Source organism: Danio aesculapii, chromosome 2 (assembly GCF_903798145.1).
Source record: "Danio aesculapii chromosome 2, fDanAes4.1, whole genome shotgun sequence".
Lineage (NCBI taxonomy): Eukaryota > Metazoa > Chordata > Actinopteri > Cypriniformes > Danionidae > Danio > Danio aesculapii.
Window position 1 is genome coordinate 4,885,085 of NC_079436.1, and position 19,866 is coordinate 4,904,950.

General features: G+C 35.7%; 1 protein-coding gene across 1 annotated transcript in view; it reads right to left on the reverse strand.

Moving 5' to 3' along the window:
- tmtopsa (teleost multiple tissue opsin a) overlaps positions 1–19,866 on the reverse strand; it is an 89,688-nt gene that overhangs the window by 18,807 nt on the left and 51,015 nt on the right. Inside the window, exon 3 of the mRNA XM_056464662.1 lies at positions 7,978–8,268. Coding sequence (XP_056320637.1) covers positions 7,978–8,268 — 291 coding nt within the window. The remainder of the gene's footprint in view (positions 1–7,977; positions 8,269–19,866) is intronic.

The window sequence follows — 19,866 nt, forward strand, 5'->3', positions numbered from 1 at the left end:
TATTTTTGTTAATTTTATCATCCAATTGAATTGAATCGTTCATATTTTACTGTAGTCTTTTTTTAATGTTTCTATTGTTCTGCTTTGTTTGCCTTGTATGCATGTTAGCACTTTGGGTCTGAGAAAAGCGCACTATAAATAAAACTTATTATTATTATTACTTGCAAAGATTCTTATAGTCAGTAAATGTCTGTTGAAGGAGCAGTATCAACAGATATTAAGCAGACAGTCTACTCAAATAGAACACTCAAAAACACTTAAATAGACCATCAAAATAAAGTATTACCCCAAATTCTGACCCGACCATCTGAATGTCGCAGAAGAAATCGAGACTCATCAGACCAGGCAACGTTTCTCCAATCTTCTATTGTCCAGTTTTGGTGAGCCTGTATGAATTGTAGCCTCAGTTTTCTGTTCTTAGCTGACAGGAGTGGCACCCGGTGTGGTCTTCTGCTGCTGTAGCCCATCTGCCTCAAGGTTGGATGTGTTGTGTGTTCAGAGATGCTCTTCTGCAGACCTCATTAACGAGTGGTTATTTGAGTTACTGTTGCCTTTCAATCAGCTTGAACCAGTCTGGCCATTCTCCTCTGACCTCTGGCATCAAGACATTTGCACCCACAGAACTGACGCTCACTGGATATGTTCTCTTTTTCAGACCATTCTCTGTACACCCTAGAGATTGTTGTGCATGAAAATCCCAGTAGATCAGCAGTTTCTAAAATACTCAGACCCGCCCATCTAGCACCAACAACCATGCCATGTTCAAAATCACTTAAATCACCTTTCTTCTCCATTCTGATGCTCGGTCTGAGCTGCAGCAGATCATCTTGACCATGTCTACATGCCTAAATGCATTGAGTTGCTTCCATTGGCTGATTAGAAATTTGCAATGGGGTAGATGTACCTAATAAAGTGGCACTAAATAGTTGCCCTGTGTCTCACCTGATTGCCCTCACCTTGAGATTAATACTAGATATAAAAAGACACAAAAAGACTCCTCCTTCGAAAATTAAAATCTGCATATTTAATTGAATTTAGTCTTACTGTTAGTCACGTAATAATTTGGCAAATGGTGTAGTGAATATGACGTGGACTTAAACAGATCAATGCGCAATAACCCAGTGAACATGCAGTACATTTTAGATGCTTAAACCCATTTAAATATATTTACATTTCATTCTAATTAATTTGTCGTTCAGTAATCAGTGGCGTTTCTGGTGTGTGGGATGCAACATTTCCTGTGTGAATCAAATCTAAATTCTATACCAAACAAGTGATATACTTATTTATGATACCAAATGTAAAAGTATGCCCCCCCACTCTCTCTCTCTCTCTCTCTTTCTCTCTCTCTCCACTTAGGTTCTTTGATATCTCCATTCTGTTTGTACTGTTGTCTGTGTTTCCTAGTCTGTACACACACTTTGCAGTATCAGTTTTTGGTATCAGATCATTTTAATTGAGTATGTGAGTTTCCACTATAAGTATTGTAAGGATGGCTATATCTCTCCATAATATAAAACTCTGAGGACTGTTATGGAACTCCACACGAGACAAGAACACGATAATGGTCAGGCACCAAAACAATAAACTTTCTAATCTGAGAAGAAGATCAGCTAGAAAACCAGTTGTTCAGGTTGTCTCGATCATGCATCCTGAGCCCCCCCTCTCTGCCCTCGACATTGCCTTCTCCACCAGAGCAGCTCCACATAGAATGTCTAAGTTTTTAAGATGGTGTATCTTGTGGCTCTATATTCATGTTTGGTGTCATTTTAAATGTCTCTGTGTGATGAGTAAAGTGGTTCTAATTTCACTGTAATATTTTTCAATCTCCCTTATATCAGTTAATTTGGGTTTCAACTTTGATAAGATCTTTGCCAGATACTCCACTCCAGGGAAAACGATCTTTCGCATCAACTCATGACCAGGCAAGGTTTCTGGTGAAGCTTTTATTGTATTGAATTTATGATGATTTGAGTATTTAGGAGAGAGGTGCAGAAGTGTCTGTGGGATTCTGTAGCCAGGATACCCCGTTGCAGTGTATAAGTCTCTGAGCTCTGCATCATGACTTATTTGCTGCAATGTATTTCTACACAGTCAGGTATTAATCTCTAACTCATAAATGTATCTTTGGCTATATCTCTCCATAATATTAAACTCTGAGGACTGTTATGGATCTCCACACGAGACAAGAACACGATAATGGTCAGGCACTAAAACAATAAACTTTCTAATCTGAGAAGAGAATCAGCTAGAAAACCAGTTGTTCAGGTTGTCTCGATCATGCATCCTGAGCCCCCCTCTCTGCCCTCGACATTACCTTCTCCACCAGAGCAAGTTTTTAATATGGTGTATCTTGTGGCTTTATATTCATGTTTGGTGTCATTTTAAATGTCTCTGTGTGATTAGTAAAGTGGTTCTAATTTCACTGTAATATTTTTCAATCTCCCTTATATCAGTTAATTTGGGTTTCAACTTTGATAAGATCTTTGCCAGATGCTCCACTCCAGGGAAAATGGTCTTCACATCAACTAATGACCAGGCCAGGTTTTTGGTCAAGCTTTTATTGTATTGAATGTATGATGATTTGAGTATTTAGGCGAAATGTCTGTGGGATTCTGTAGCCAGGATACCCTGTTGCAGTGTATAAGTCTCTGAGCTCTGCATCATGACTTATATGCTGCAATGTATTTCTACACAGTCAGGTATTAATCTCTAACTCATAAATGTTTCTTTGGGTAATTAATTGATTGATTGTTTTACAATCTGAATTGGCTTATTTTGTTTAATTATGTGAATTGTAACGGAAAATGTTTACCTAACAAATAAATTCTTGTTGAACTCTAATATCTCCTGAAATCCTTTAAATCTAGTAGATTGTTTAGGCTGATGTTTCTGCAGCCTACGACCAGGATTAGTCATACATTCAGGCTCAATGGATGGAGCATAGGCACAGTGTTAGAGACCTGTTGATTTCTGACAATCACTGACTTGATATGATATAATCTAGTTGCTAAATCAAACTGTCTTTATGTATGAGCAAGCATGGTGCGGCCTAACATTACTTAAAGGAAATTAGTATACAGTTATATCCTCTATCTAAGAACCAGAACTGGTGAGGATCTGTCCGTGAGCAGATGAAACTGGCCAGTATACTGACTCTAAGCAACTTCGGATAAACGATGAACCATTAACTTAGGTTAAACATTAGGTTAATCGATCCTAAACTAGATCAAATCACAACCTATAAGGTGATCGGCTTTAATTGGATGAATCTAAATTTAAATCATTATAAATTGGAATCAGATTAAATTTGGAGCTGGAAACAAATTAGAATAAATTTTAACAAGTAAACATTTCATTTAACATGTGCTGAAAAGGCTTACACGCATTTAACCTTCACCCATACTGTTAGTTCCGTCATAGGACTAATAGATGGACCCTTACAGTATCAAGTGCATCCCTGGACGTAAGTGTATTCAGGACTGAAAACAGTATTCTGTAGCAGTGGGATCATGATTTAATCACTAAATCCACCAGAAACGCTATCACCACAGACATGGCTGTTCTCGAATGAAAAGCAATTGCCTTCTGCTTGGCATTGGAAAATGTTTGCGCTCTCACTGCTTTGCTATCAATCTCACCAATCTGTGCCAGTGGACAGATACCTTAAGTCCAGCCACTTAGAAACAACATGTTCCTTCAACAAGACAACAAATACGTGACACTGGCTACACTTCTAGAGAAGTGCAAAAACACACATTTTTGCTGTAGTGTAGTGTGAAGTGAACACTAGGAGGCAGTGAATCTACTGTAGCCTGTTGAATGAAGTTAGCAGAACAAACTAGAGTTGAGATTTAGAAAGTTTCTAGAGGTTTAGAGTTGACAAATCCGACCTGGCTTCCCACCAAGCAATTTTGTGTTTAATCAACATCTAAACAAAGATGGCTAAAATGAATAAACAAAACAAGGCTAAATTTGACTGTCAAATGAAATCTACAACCCGACAGTAGGGAAAACGCAAATAAAAAAGAAAGAAGTGATTTTAAAATTGAATTTCACTAGTATTTGTACATTATTTGGTGTGTTCCTCAAGATTATTTTATTTTTAAATAATAAAAAAATTGGTTCTTATAACACATTTCAAAAAGTTAGAACATTTACCACTTTGTAATGTTGCTATTTCGCCATTTCAACACTTAAAAGACAATTAGGCACTGAAGACCCCAAGTGATGAAGTGTTTCAGGTGTAATTTTGTCCCATTCTTCCAGCAAACAAGTCTTAAGGTGGGCAACAGTATGGAGTCTTCATTGTCGCATTTTGCACTTTAAAATGTGCCACACATTCTTTATTGGAGACAGGTCAGGACTGCAGACAGGCCAGTTAAGTACCTGTATCCTCTTCCTCTGCAGCCAAGACTTTGTAACATGTGCAGTATGTGGTTTTGCATTGTCTTGTTGAAATATGCATGGGTGTCCCTGGAAAAGAACGCAGCATATTGTGCTCCAAAATCTCTATGTACTTTATATATATATGTACACACATATATATATATATATATATATATATATATATATATATATATATATATATATATATATATATATATATATATATATGTATGTATATATATATATATGTATATGTGTGTGTGTGTGTGTGTTATATATATATATATATATATATACAATATATATATATATATATATATATATATATATATATATATATATATATATATATATGTATATGTCATATGTATATATGTGTGTGTATATATATATATATATATATATATATATATATATATATATATATATATATATATATATATATATATATATATATATATATATATATATATATATATATATTTATTTATTTATTTATGTATTTATTATTTTATTTCATTTTTTTATAAATACTGTAAACATTAGATTATGAGGCTATGTATTTTATGCTGAGGCTTGGTATTTCTTGCTTTCCAAACTATTTCAGATGTGACGGTTCACATGGAGTTTACACAAGCTGAAAATACCTTATAGTAAGTTTCCGTGGCTACACAAGAGACTGGATGGAAGGAATCTCTCAAAAGAGGCTGATATTTAAACAGGGATGCACCAGCGTTCCCTTCTGAAGCTACGTGGAGTGCGTAACTGCTTGTTGTGCTCTTCGCTTCACAGACAACATTAGACAGGACAAATGACAAGCCCCATCAATCAAAGCAGAGTCTGGTGCCAAGAGTGAAACATATCTGGGATTTAGAGGAAGTTAAGCATCTCACTGATGTGGTTTTTCAGACTGCAGAGCTGACAGGCCGTCTATGACCTTTGCATGGCATTCCATCTTATTCCAGAGAGATCTGCTTTCCTGCAATGAGACAACCCAATGGCGCACTCGACGAGAAGAAGAAAAAAAAACTCTCGCCCTACAAACCACCTCTCGGAGCCAAACAGAGTCAGCTTTATTGAGTTAGTGGAGTGTTAACATAGTCTACCGTCTCCTAGGTTGGCAGAAGCTTGATTTGCTTGTATAAATAGTTGGTCCCGAGGCACATGTGGAGGGCACAGTGCTATTTACCCTCTTCATGGGTGCCACACTGCACCGCTGACAGATTGACGGATGGCACAACAAGCACAATGAATTGGATTGTTTCACACGAGAGTACGCAAGTAAACCAGTCGAATCACTTTTATCAGGCTGACAGCGTGGATGGATTGGACCACAACATCCCTGGCACCCACTTTCTGGAGACTCGGATAACTTCAATGAGCAGACTCAGCTTCGAGGGAGCTTTTCTTCATGGCAGGAAGCTAAAAATCTGAAGTTTCAGTCCGTTTTGAAGTGGTCCACGTGGAACGTGCACACACAAAAGTTTGACAAAAATACCTGAGCCAGTATTTTAATTTTCAACATTAGTTTTGGTTTAATTTTCATGTGAAAAATGTCACTTTTTCAGCCGGTGTTGTATGATTCAACTGAACTGAACTTAAACACTACAAACTGAACTACACTGTTCCTATTTACTATGACCTTTTATGTGAAGCTGCTTTGACACAATCTACATTGTATAAGCGCTATACAAATAAAGGTGAATTGAATTGAATTGAATTGATTCATCATGCACTGAACTCTTACTATTCAACTATGGCATATTTTCAGTTTATGACATCTTTAAACTCCATTCATTTATTCATTTTTTTGTTCATAAATTTTCTTTTCATTTATTCACTTGTTCATTCATTCTTTTTTAGACCCATTTATTCATTTTTAAATTAAATCATTAATTCCTTTATTTTTTCATTCATTCATTTTTTTTTCATTTATTCATTCTTTTGTTTATTCATTCATTCATTTATTATTTTATATCCATGCATTATTTCATTCATTCATTCATTCATTCATTCATAATTTTTTTCATTCATTCAGCCATTCATCCATTCATTCATTTATTCAACCATTCGTTAATTTTTTCATTCATTCATTTTTCATCCATTCATCCTATAATCTTTATTAAATTATTCATAAATTTGGTCTTTTTTCATTCATTCATTCATTCATTCTTTTATTTGGTTATTCACTCATTTGTTCATTTGTTCTCATTCATTTTCATTATTATTTTTCATCCATGCATTTATTAATTCTTTTTTAAATATATTTTTTTATTTGTTCATTTTTCATTCATTCATTCATTCATTCATTCATTCATTTTTTCATTCATTTATCCATTTATTCATTTGTTCATATTTTCATTCATGCATTCATTAATTATTGTTTTCATTCATTTATTTTTAATCAATTAAATAATTTGTTAATTTTTATTCATGCATTCATCAACTATTGCTCTCATTGAATGTTTCATTCATTCATTTATTTATCCATTCATTCATTTTTTCATTCATTCATTAATTTTTCACTTCTCCCTTCATTCAATCTTTTCCATCCATTCATTCATTAATCTATTTTTAATTATTCATTAATTTGTTCTTTTTGTCATTCATTCATTCATTTTTTCATCCATCCATTAATTTATTTTTTCATCCATCTATCCATTCATTCATTCTTTCATTTTTTTTCATTTTCATATTTGTCAAATTATTCTTTTTTCATATATTAATTCTTTTTTATCCATTCATTCATTCTTTTTAAAATTAAGTTATAAATTTGTTCATTTTTCATTCATTCATTCATTTTTTCATTCATTCATCCATTCAATCCATTGTTCATTTTTCATTCATACATTCATTAATTGTTATTTTTATTCATTTATTCACTCATTTTTAATCAATTCATTAATTTGTTCATTTTTTATTCATGCATTAATGAACTATTGCTTTCATTTAATGTTTCATTCATTCATTTATTCATCCATTCATTCATTTTTCATTCATCCATCCACTCATTCATTCATTCTTTTCATCCATTCATTCATTAATCTATTTAATTATTCATAATTTTTTTTCATTCATTCATTCATTCATTCATTCATTCATGTATATATTTTTTCATAAATTTTTTCATTTATGCATTTATTAATTATTGTTTACATTCATTCATTCATTCATTTATTCATCCATTCATTCATATTTAATCAACTCATTAATTCGTTCATTTTTTCAATCATTCATTCCTTCATTCATTCATACACCTATTATTTTTTTCATTCATTCATTCATTCATTCATTCATTCATTCATTCGTTCATTCGTTCATTGGCTATTTCTTTCATTTAATGTTTTATTCATTCATCCATTCATTTATCCATTTGTTCATTTATTTGTTCATCCATGCATTCATTTTTTCATTCATCCATTCATTCTTTTTTTTTAGGTGTTTCCAGATTTTCATCATATGGCACCTTTAAACACAACAACTATAACATGATATAACACTATGGAAATGACTAATCATATCCACAGTAACAATGCATAAGGTCATTTCACATTCATAAAATGCAGCTAAACCTTTCCACATGCTCACCTGTTTATTCATGAAGATGTAGATGACGGGATTGATGACCGTGCTGGATTTGGCTAAAATGGAGGGCACTATGCTGGCCTCCGCCGTCACGAGTCCTGGAGCTCCAAAAGTGGCCAGCAGAGCCATAATGCCGTAGGGGAGCCAGCACAGCAGATAGAAAACCACCATAGTGATGACCATCAGAAGGACACGGTGCTCACGCTTGCGGCTCACAGACGTGTTCACACTGCTGACCTTCATCATCAGAGAAAAACAAATACAGATAGATAGAGCATCAGTAACACTGTTCATCTGTAACAACACCTGTATATGTTAGATATAAGAATAACCCCAGTTTAGTATGTTTACTGGTTACATATACTATAATACAACATATTTATTTCACAAACTATAGCAACATTTGGTGCAGGAAATTATTGTGAAGCTTAATATCTCTTAAGCCTGTTGCTGATATGAAGTCCAATAGTGTTTCTCTCTAAAGGCTAAAACACTGCTGAGTAAGAAAGCTTCCTTTCTACTGAATTACCCCTCAAGGAACAATAAAGTTTTAATCAAGAGCAGATCAGTATCCTCTGGAGGAACTGCTCACACCTGTAGACAGAATCATACAGTAACAGAGGTTTTCAAACAGTACAGGTGGTAAAAGTTGCATTTTAGCAAGGTATTTTATTTGTTTGTTTATTCATTCCTTTTTCATTCGATCATTCATTCATTTTTTATTTAATTAATTGATTAGTTTTTTTTATTCATTTATTCATTTTTTTCATTATTTTTTTCATTCATTCATTCATTCATTCATTCATTCATTCATTCATTCATCCATTCATTCATAAATTTTTTTATTAATTCATTCATTTTTTCATTTATTCATTCATTTTTTCATTCATTCATTCATTCATTCATTCTTTAACAATTCATTCTTTTTTATTAATCATTTCATTCCTTTTTCCATCCATTCAAACATTTTATTTGTTCATCCATTTATTTTTTGATCAATTACTCGATTCATTTTTCATTAATTCATGTATTCATTTTTATTTATTCATTCTTTTTTAATCAATTAATTCTTTCATTTTTTTCATTCATTCAATATTTGTATTCATTTAGTCATTCCTTAATTAATTAATTGATTCATTTTTAATTCATTCCTTCATTCATTTTATTAATTTGTTATTTTTTTATTAAATCATTCATTCGTGTTTCCATTCATTAATTTATTCATAATTTTATTAATTCACTTTTTCATTTCTTTATTTATCCGTTCTTTCTTTTTTTAATTCATATATTCATTCATTCATTTTTTATTTATTCTTGCATACTTTTTTTTATTTATTCTTTCAATAATTCATTTTGTCATTCGTTAATATTTTTATTAATTCATTCATTATGTTGTCCATCCATTCCTTCATTTTTTCATTCATTCTTTAATTTATTCATTTTTTTTATTTATCTTTCATTTTTATTAAATCATTAATTCATTTTTCCATTCATTTATTCAATATTTTTTCATTAAATTCATTCATTCATTATTTTCATTCATTCGTCCATTTAACCATCCATCCATCCATTTATTTTTTTATTTTATTAATTCATCCATCCATCGATTTTTTTTTTCATTTTATTAATTAATTAGTTAATTAATTATTCATTCATCCATTTTTCATTCATTCATTTTTCCATTGTTTAATTCATTTGTTTGTTTATTTTCTATTATTAAATATTGACCAAACACAATAAAAGAATACAAATAAAAACATTCAATGTGTTTATAGCTGACTATTATACTTGACACATCGGGAATTTATAAGGGCTCATATAATATGACAAAAATAACATTTTATACATATGTAGATAATAATAAAAGAATAATATCAAATGTCACTATAGAGCTGAAGTCAAGTCACAATCAAGACAAAATTAGTTTACCAAAATTACAAAGATTATACAAAATTCATGTTGTTTTTTTTTTTTTTTTTTCCTATGGTACAGGGACAAACACTCACTGAATCTGTAGAAGAAAAAAAAACTGCATTAAGATCTTATTTCAGCATTTTCCAGATTGAATCCTGCTCGTGTGCATTGCTGACCTTTCAATCTGAGTTAAACCTTGTTTTTAGGCCATTTTTTATCTTATATGTGTATAATAATCACAATTTTAAAAAGCTTTTTTGCATTCTAACCCTGTTCATAGCCATACATACATTATTAATATTAAAATTAATAGTAGTTGTTAAAATTAATAAAGTTTAGAACTGGTAAAAGTCCTTGGGAAACATTATAAGACTATAAACTTGCATAATAATTATGGGCTGCACAGTGGCTCAGTGGATTAAATAAACTAAATTGGCCGGAGCGATTGAGCGTGCGTGCGTGCGTGTGTGTTTGTGTGTGTGTGTGTGTGTATACATGATTTTGTGACATGTCAGGACTCAAATCTGTATAATGACATAGGTATGACACAGGTATTACAAAAAGGAGGTGAAATATGAGGACATTGGTGACAACCCCTTTTCTCAAAAGGCTTATAAATCCCACAGGATGAGTTTAATCAGGGTATAGCTGTACACAGTCTCCTGTGATGGTTGGGTTTAGGGGTAGGGTGGGGTTAGGGTAATACAATATACGGTTTGGACAGTATAAAATGAACGGAAACCTATGTAATGTACCCACTTTTCACAAAAACAAACGTGTGTGTGTGTGTGTGAGAATGCAAGATGTATGGGTGTTTCCCAGTACTGGGTTGCAGCTGGAAAGTCATCTGCTTTGTAAAACATATGCCAAAATAATTGGCGGTTCATTCCACTGTGGCGACCCCTGATGAATAAGGGACTAAGCTAAAGAAAAATGAATGACTAATAATTATGCAGACACCATACAAGACCTTCTACTTGACTTTACAAAGTCCAAACTATTAATCAAACAACAGGAATCATGTAGTAGATAATTCTGACCATTTAGGGGTCTTCAAAAGTTATATGTAAATAGGATAAAGTCTTCATATAGGGTTAAATATCTCGATCTCTCATAGACTAACTTGCCAGCTCCATCACTCATGATTGATTTCTATTTAAACCTCTTTGTCTGGAGTTCACACATTAATCACTAGTTTTTATAAATGAGAACAAAAAAAGAAGGAAGGTGGAAGGTCGATGGGTGAAGGGATTAAAAGAAGACTAATTAGCACTGTGGAAAAGGCAAGCGGTACAGTAATTGTGTGCGCCATAAGTCATGTATTGATCATTGTATTATATAACCGACCCCCATGTGCTAATAGGGAGACAGTAAAAGAGATTCCAAATGTGCACGTCATCTGCTTCATTGTCTGTTTACGCTAAGAAAAGCCACTGCTGTGTTGAGGGATCCACATCCTCTTGTCTCGAGCCTCTTATCACTGTTCCAGGTTCAGACGTACAATGAGAATGGGTGATTAAGAGAGGGGGTGGGACTTCACTGGCAGCATGTGATAAGAAATACCTCATCGCTGCTGTCATGTGAATGAAAGCTAGACACAGTTACTTTTTCTGCAGCACAAAGAAATCAAGGCTTTTTCTGTTGCGTTCCCCCAGTCATACTTGACAACTTGTAGTTTTATTTAAAACTACATTTTTGGCATTTTTAAAATGAGCCACTGTTCAAATTTTTACTATGTGATGCTGTACTGAGTGTTTTGAGTGGACCATAGTAATCTCTATTAAAAGCCACCCTGAGACTTATGGTATGTTTCCACCATGGCATCAAATCTACTCTTACAGTACCTGACAGAAGTCTTGTTGCCATTTCAAGTTAAGAACACAAATAATAACTCATTTAGTTATAATAACTCATCCAGAACGGTGACGAGTCTGCATACAGACAGGAGGTGGAGCGGCTGGAGTTATGGTGCAGATACAACAACCTGGAGCTGAACACGCTAAAAACAGTGGAGATGATAGTGGACTTCAGGAGAAACCTCCCTGCACTCCCCCCACTCACCATCATGAACAGCACTGTGGCTGCAGTAGAGTCATTCAGGTTCCTGGGCACCACCATCTCTCAGGATCTGAAGTGGGACATTCATATAGACTCTATTGTGAAGAAAGCCCAGCAGAGACTGTACTTCCTTCGTCAGCTGAGGAAGTTCAACCTGCCACAGGAGTTACTCGTACAGTTCTACTCAGCTGTCATCCAATCCATCCTCTGCACTTCAATCACTGTCTGGTTCGGCTCAGCTGCCAAACCCGACCTCCATAGACTACAGCGAATAGTCCGGACTGCTGAACGAATCACTGGCACAACCCTTCCTACACTTCAAAAACTGTACTCTTCCAGAGTGAGTAAAAGGGCTCGCAAAATCACTCTGGACGCCTCACACCCAGCACACTACCTGTTCGAACTGTTACCGTCTGGTCGGCGCTTCAGAGCACCGAGCACAAAAACAGCCAGACACAGGAAAAGTTTCTTTCCTCAGGCTGTCTACCTTATGAACAGTTAAATATTCCCCTACTGTGCAATAAATATGTGCAATACTTTATCATACGCACTTGTACATTGCACCTTATATCAATATACAATGCAATACTTTCTACATTCGCACTTGTACACAGTACCTTACAACCTGTATATTTATAACAATCTGTACATACAACTCAACATCCAGGTTTCTTCACTAACCGCATCTGTTTAATGTTATCATTTTTTATTATTATTTTTTTTTTTTTTTCATATTTATTTTGTGTTGTCACTTTATGTACACTGGAAGCTTCTGTAGCCAAAACTAATTCCTTGTGTGTGTGAAGCACACTTGGCAATAAAACTGATTCTGCTTCTGATTTGTTATCAGAAGTGGCTTATATGTGTAACACGGGGAGTGACAGAGATAACTGAATTTTGGATCCACTTGCAGGTTTAATCAAAGTCAGGCAAGCAATGGTCAACACAGGTGCAAACAGATGTATAAAGGCAGTCCAGAATCGTAGTCAAAAGTATCAGGCGAGAGGTCGGAAGGCAGGCGGCAGACAGGGAGAACTAGGAACAAGGCTAGGGTAAACACACGGAGAAACAAGACTAAGGAAACGCGTTGAATTGTCACTTTACAGATAACAAGACTCGGCAATGTCAATGAGTGTGTGTGCTGCTTAAATGGTGTTTGTAATCAGTCTTTGACGATCCTCAGCTGGTGTGAGTGTAATCAGTGGAGACTTGGAGCAGGTGTGAGTGTGTGTGTGGCATGACTGAATATGTAGTCCATTTACAAGCAGATTTGTAGTTCTTATGTGCAAACCAGCGATCTAGGGAGTTACGATCGCTGGTGATCGTGACAATATGAAAGGCAAAGGCCTCTAGTGCTTATTTGACCATAAAATATGATCATGCCTTGATTTTTATTGATTTAATTAGGACAGGAACGCCCCAATCACACGGGGCGTCAGCTTCAACGCTTTCTATTCACTTTGAATGGGTGAGGTCAGGCCTTGCTGAACTGCATTGTGGATCCATCCGCTTCCGAGATGTTGTTCGCTGCAGAAGTTGGAACTTTCTCAAATTCTCAAGCCTCGACGGAAGCGTAAGCCAATCAGATCTCTGTATGCAAATACTCCAGCTCAGACAGTAGCCGATTGCTGACTAATTTCATTGGCTGACGCTCCCATGATGATCACGTCAGCCCCAGCTCTTCAGTGATTGGACGTTCAGCAGTGAAAATTAAACCACACTGAACAGAACTGAACTGAACTTCACCTCTGAAAACTGGACTGACACAGATTCAATCTACCAAAACTTAAGCTGCTTTGACACAATCTACATTGTAAAAGAGCTATAGAGATAAAGATGGATTGAATTAAATTCCCCATCATATGTTCTCCTTTGTTTAACTCTGCTTTGACTTCCTGTGTGTTCTGACAACACGTTACAAGACACAGGCCATCAATTTGACAGACTTGTTAATGAAAAGCTGTGTTCACACTTTTCATTGTGCTCCAAGAAAATTGGGCAACCAATAAGAGTCGTGCTTTTGGTCGAGCGCCCAGAGATAAGAGCCGTGCCAAATGTGCGACTGCTCAGAGTCGAACGCCAAAGTGGCTTTCAGAGATGTAAATGTAATAGCTTTTAAGTTCATGTTTTTGTCCTTCTAAAAACGAGCTATAATAGCTAAAAGTCATGGGTTAGCCGATGGTGATTTGTGTGCAGGGTGGCATGGTGGCTCAGTGGTTAGCACTGTCACCTCACAGCAAGAAGGTCGCTGGTTTCTGAGTCGCTGAGTCCCAAGCCAGGCCAGTTGGCATTTCTGTGTGGAGTTTGCATGTTCTCCCCGTGTTGGCCTGTGTTTCCTTCGGGTGCTCCATTTCCCCCCACAATCAAAACACATGCGCTATAGGTGAATTGGATTAACTATAATTGGCCGAAGCGTATGTGTGTGAATGAGTGTTTCCCAGTACTGAGTTGCGGCTGGAAGGGCATTCGCCATGTAAAACATATGCCAGAGTAGTTGGCGGTTTATTCTGCTGTGGCAACCTCTGATAAAATTAAGGTAAACCGAAGGAAAATTAATTAATTAATCAGTAAGTTACAGAAACATAAAAAAAGAATAACTGTTGTCTTGACTTTTTCATACAATTTCTTTTCGGCTTAGTCCCTTTATTAATCTGTGGTCGCCGCAGCGGAACGAACCGCCAACTTATCCAGCATATTTACACACAGATGCCCTTCCAGCTGCAACCCATCACTGGGAAACATCCATACACTCCCATTCACACACATACACTATGGACAATTTCGCTTACCCAATTCACCTATACCGCATGTCTTTGTACTTGGAGAATTCGAAACCCACGCCAACACGAGGATAACATGCAAACTCTACACAGAAATGCCAACTGACCCAGCCGAGGCTCGGATCATTGACCTTCTTGCAGTTCTTGCTGTGAGGCGCCACCACGCCACCCTGTCTTGACTTGTTGTCATAACATTTTTTTTACAGTGTGGAGCGTCCTCATAAATCACAAAAATGTGTATGCATGCATGCATGTGTGTGTGTGTGTGCATTTCACCTGTCTGCATGTCAGATTTTCATTCTAATAAGTATGGAATAAAATCGCTGACATAAATATTTCATGCGTAAATAAAATCCACGCATCTCAATTATAAAAATGTAAAGGAAAACGGAACGTACTCATAATTTTACGAGGGTACAATTCCAAAACCTGCAATTAGAACAGACACAGATACAACATTTTCTGATTGTATATGACTGATAAATTTACGATGGGTGTACTTTACAAACACGAAATACAGTTTCACCATGGACATGACAACCTGACTTTGAGTACGAATCAAAAAACAATACTCCACTGACAAAATTACGTCACCGCTGTCACAGGCATTAATAAACAAGCGAGAGCCATCGATCACAACGGTGCGCTTGCTGGGCACTCGAGCTCCCACACACCATCTCAGGTAAGATTTTTTTATTCCCTCTTGAGAAATGTCCATCATGAGCCGTAATAAAGGTTGAAACCTAATGAGGTCCATTTTTGCTGTGTTTCTTGGACATTTTACAGAATCAAATTTAAGAACGGGCTGAGTTTAGAGAGCATAATATAAGTTAACGTTACAGGCAGTGAGCGCTGAAATTCTCAGTGAATCAGTAACCGGTGTTTAACTATAACAAGACGTTTAAAGTACATCGAATTGTACCCTCTTAAAATTACTAGTACGTTCCGTTTTCCTCTATGTTTTTATAATTACAGATGCGTGAATTTTATTTACGCACAAAATATTTATGACAGCGATTTTATTCCATAAATAACAAGCAAATCTTTTCTGAAACAAAGCCAAATGCTGATTCCATGTGTTTTCATCATATTGTTTGAGTGGCTGACTTGTGGTAGCCTACTGTAAAAATCGAGCAACCGGAAAGTCAGCAGAAGTCTGCAGAAACAGCCAATTAGCTACATTGGTTTAAAGCTCGCTACATCAAAATTTATTCTGCAAATGTGTTGCCATAAACTCTTTGCATAACATTTGCGCATGCAAAAAACTGCCTTAAAATCCACCTCAAGAGAGCAATAAATCCATTACTTTTGATGTGATACTTCAACATACACTTAAAAAACAGGGAGACGGACACATAACTAGTGACCTTTACCTATGAATTAATACATTCTCAATATGAACTCATACTAGGAAGTGCATTTGTGGAATGGAAAACAAAAAACCATCAAAACATCTGATATCTAATGCTGACTTGTGTCATAACAACTACCTTTAATTGAATTAATCATATAAATGCTGCCTGACTCATTTTATTAAGTCTTAATAGTAAACCCTTAATACGACAAATATCAGATATCGCAAAACCATTCATTCATTTTCTTTTCGGCTTAGCCCAATTATTAATCAGGGGTTGCCACAGTGGAATGAACCGCCATCTTATTCAGCATATGTTTTACGCAGCTGATGCCCTTCCAGCTGCAACCCATCACTGGGAAACATCCATACACTCTCATTCACACACATATACTACGGACAATTTAGCTCACCCAATTCCCCTATACCCACATAGCAAATGTTATCTGGCCCAGCTCCGGGCCACACAATAAGTTTTCCCTTGGCCCAAGTACCGCAAAGAATGACGGTCCTGAAGTGGCCCATAACTGGATTAAAGACAACATGCAAACTCCACACAGAAATGCCAACTGACCCAGCCTGAACTTGAACCAGCGACCTTCTTGTAATGAGGCGACAGTTCTAACCACTGAGACACCATGCTGCCATGTTATCAAGTTGTCATAATAAAGAAATCTAAAACAACGAAAGTCATCTTTAATTAAAAAACAATGGTATAACTTTGCTTATTTCACTTAATGACAGTAGTCATAAACGTACATAAAATCTCCTTCTAATTAAAACATGATTATAAAGGTGTTATAACAGTGTAATGAACAGCTCTTCAAGTAAAATGTTGCCAAATCTTCTTCAATGTTCTACTGAAGAAATGTCACGTACATCTTTAAAACCCTCAGGAAGTGTAAATGAACTGATGACACTTTAGGTCACAATTCATGCTGTTAACTACTGGCTTATTACCTGCCTTTGATTAAGATATTAACTATTCATTAGCACTTATAAAGTATGATCATATTCTGTATCCCTAATCCTACCCAAAACCTAAAACCAACTTCTGCCTCACTAACTATTAAGAAACAGCTAATCGGTAGTTTATTATGCTAGTAGACGTGAATTGTGACCGAAACTAAAGTGTTACCAATGCATTGTAAGTTTTGAACTACCCCTTTAAAATTGTTTAAAGCTAGGTGGCTAAACGGCTAAAAACAAATCCCAGGGCTGCTAAGTGAATCAGGATTGAGCACTGCTCTTTCTCGACTCTTGGACATAACTCAAATCACATTTGTAGTAGCAAAGTCACTGACAAATTCAGAGTTTCATCAGTTACAGTGCTACTAGATCTGCGGAATGACTGATGGGGAAGAGCATAACCTCGTCAAACACATTTCATCCCACTGTCAGTAGTCAGAAGATGAAAAGACACAATAAAAGGTGATGAGGGGATATTTAACATGCACTAGTTGTGCTGAACTTGCTGGACAGAAGTTGATTTAGATGCAGAATGCAACAGCAGCGTGTTTGAGGGGATTCGGTGATCAAAACCACCAAGAGAACTGATATAAAGCAAGGTGCTCTAATCTAATGATTGGTTATGTAGCACATGATTCTATAAGCTATCAGCCTGCACTGGAAAAAAAAATCATTGAATTTACTATGCGGTGGCACGGTGGCTCAGTGGTTAGCACTGTTTCCTCACAGCAAGATTGCTAGTTTGAGTCCTGGCTGGACCAGTTGGCATTTTTGTGTGTAGTTTGCATGTTCTCCCTGTGTTGGCGTGGGTTTCCTTCAGGTGCTTCGAAATAAGGAAATAAGCTGAAGAGAAGAAATACATAAATGGATTTACATTTTTTTTAAAGGTAAGTGGTTGCAAACAATTGATATGGGCTGAATTTAAACAAACACACTAAATTTAGCAATGTTCAACTTAATTTGTTTATTTAAATGCAGCTCGTGAACACAAAAGAAGATATTTGGGAAAATGTTGGAAGCCTGTAACCATTGACTTCCATAGTATTTGTTTTTTCTTTAAACTATCTTGTTTTGTGTTTAACAGAATAAAAAAACACATAAAGGTTATATATATATGTGTGGGTATGTATGTATATGTTGTGAACATAATGTTCACAATGACAGTATAACAGTGTGTGCTGTATAAATAGCCCTTGTAATTAGTTCAATCAACTCCTAGCCGTGAGTGTATGTAATCTGCCGAATGAGGAACAGGTGTGTGTGAACGGTGCATGACTGAAACTTGTAGTCCATATACCGGCTTGTTTATCAGCGATCTGCAGCCACTAGATTGATGGTGATCATAACAAGTTGCAATAAAGATTTTAGACTATATATATATATATATATATATATATATATATATATATATATATATATATATATATATATATATATAGTCTAAAATCTTTATTTTTAAAGTCTTTATATATATATCAAGATTAAAAGATCCAGGATCTGCCAATTCATCTTAGATCATTTAAGCAAGGTATGAAGAACAGACCCCTGGATTCGAGTCCAGCAAAGGATGGTTCCAGAATCCGGTTAAGAGTCCTTTCTGTGTGATTTGTGTGTTGATGCAAACTCCAAAGGCAATATTTAGCATTTAGGAAAAAGAAAAGCGTATGAATGATCACTGAACAAATAAAACAAAATGCAGTTTTTCATTGCTCCAAGTGTACCACATTATGAGACACCATTTCCTCGCTCCCCACAGATTTCCCATTTCAAGGACTGTGCCCTTCAGAGTAAGTAGGTGACAGTGATGCTCACTTCCACATTTGCACATTTGGCAGACGATTTTCCAAAAGCGAGAGTTGATATCTTGTCAGTTCTTGCTTTCCCTGGGAATTGACCCCGTGACCTTGATGTTGCTAGCACCGTGCGCTCTACTGTCTGATCTACAGGAAGACCTTGCTGAAAGGCTTCCCACACTTGCCAGATTAGTACCGACTGAATCGATCCATCTGTCAAAGCAAACAGAACAACTGTCCCACTTCTACACAGAAACAATAAAGCAATATTTAAAAAGTAGGTACGACGAGGTACAGTTGAAGTCAAAATTATTAACCCTCCTGTGAATTTTTGTCTTCAAATATTTCCCAAATGATGTTTAACAGAGCAAGGAAATTTTCACAGCATTTCCTATAATATTTTTCCTTCTGGAGAAAGTCTTATTTGTTTTATTTCAACTAGAATAAAAGCAGTTTTGAATTTGTAAACCATTTTAAAAGGTCAAGAAGGTCAAAATAGTTTTGAATTGTCTACAGAACTGTAACGTACGGACGCTGACAGTGGAGTTAGAGATCCACGTGTAGTTTAATTAGGAGAAGTCGTGCAGGCAATAGTCAAAAACAGGAGCAAACAGTAGCAGGCAAAAGGTCAGGCTAGGCGGCAAAGAATAAAAACAAAGCAAGGATTTAAACACGACATGACAAACAAGGAAAACCGCTTTGTAATGTTACACAGGGTAAAACAAGACTCAGCAATGTGTGTTGTCTTTATAGTCCAGTAAATGATTTAATGATGAGCTTCAGATGTGTGTCTATGTGCGTGTCTCATCATCTGTGATCAGGAACAGGTGTGTGTGAATAGGTAAAATGGGATTTGTAGTTCTTTTGGTGGCAGATTTGTAGTTTTCCAGCGATCTGTATGGACTAGATCGCTGGTGATTGTGACAAGAACAAACCTTGCCTAATTACCCTAACCTGCCTAGTTAATCTATTTAACCTAGCCTTTTAATGTCCCTTTAAGCTAAATAGTAGTATCTTGAACAAT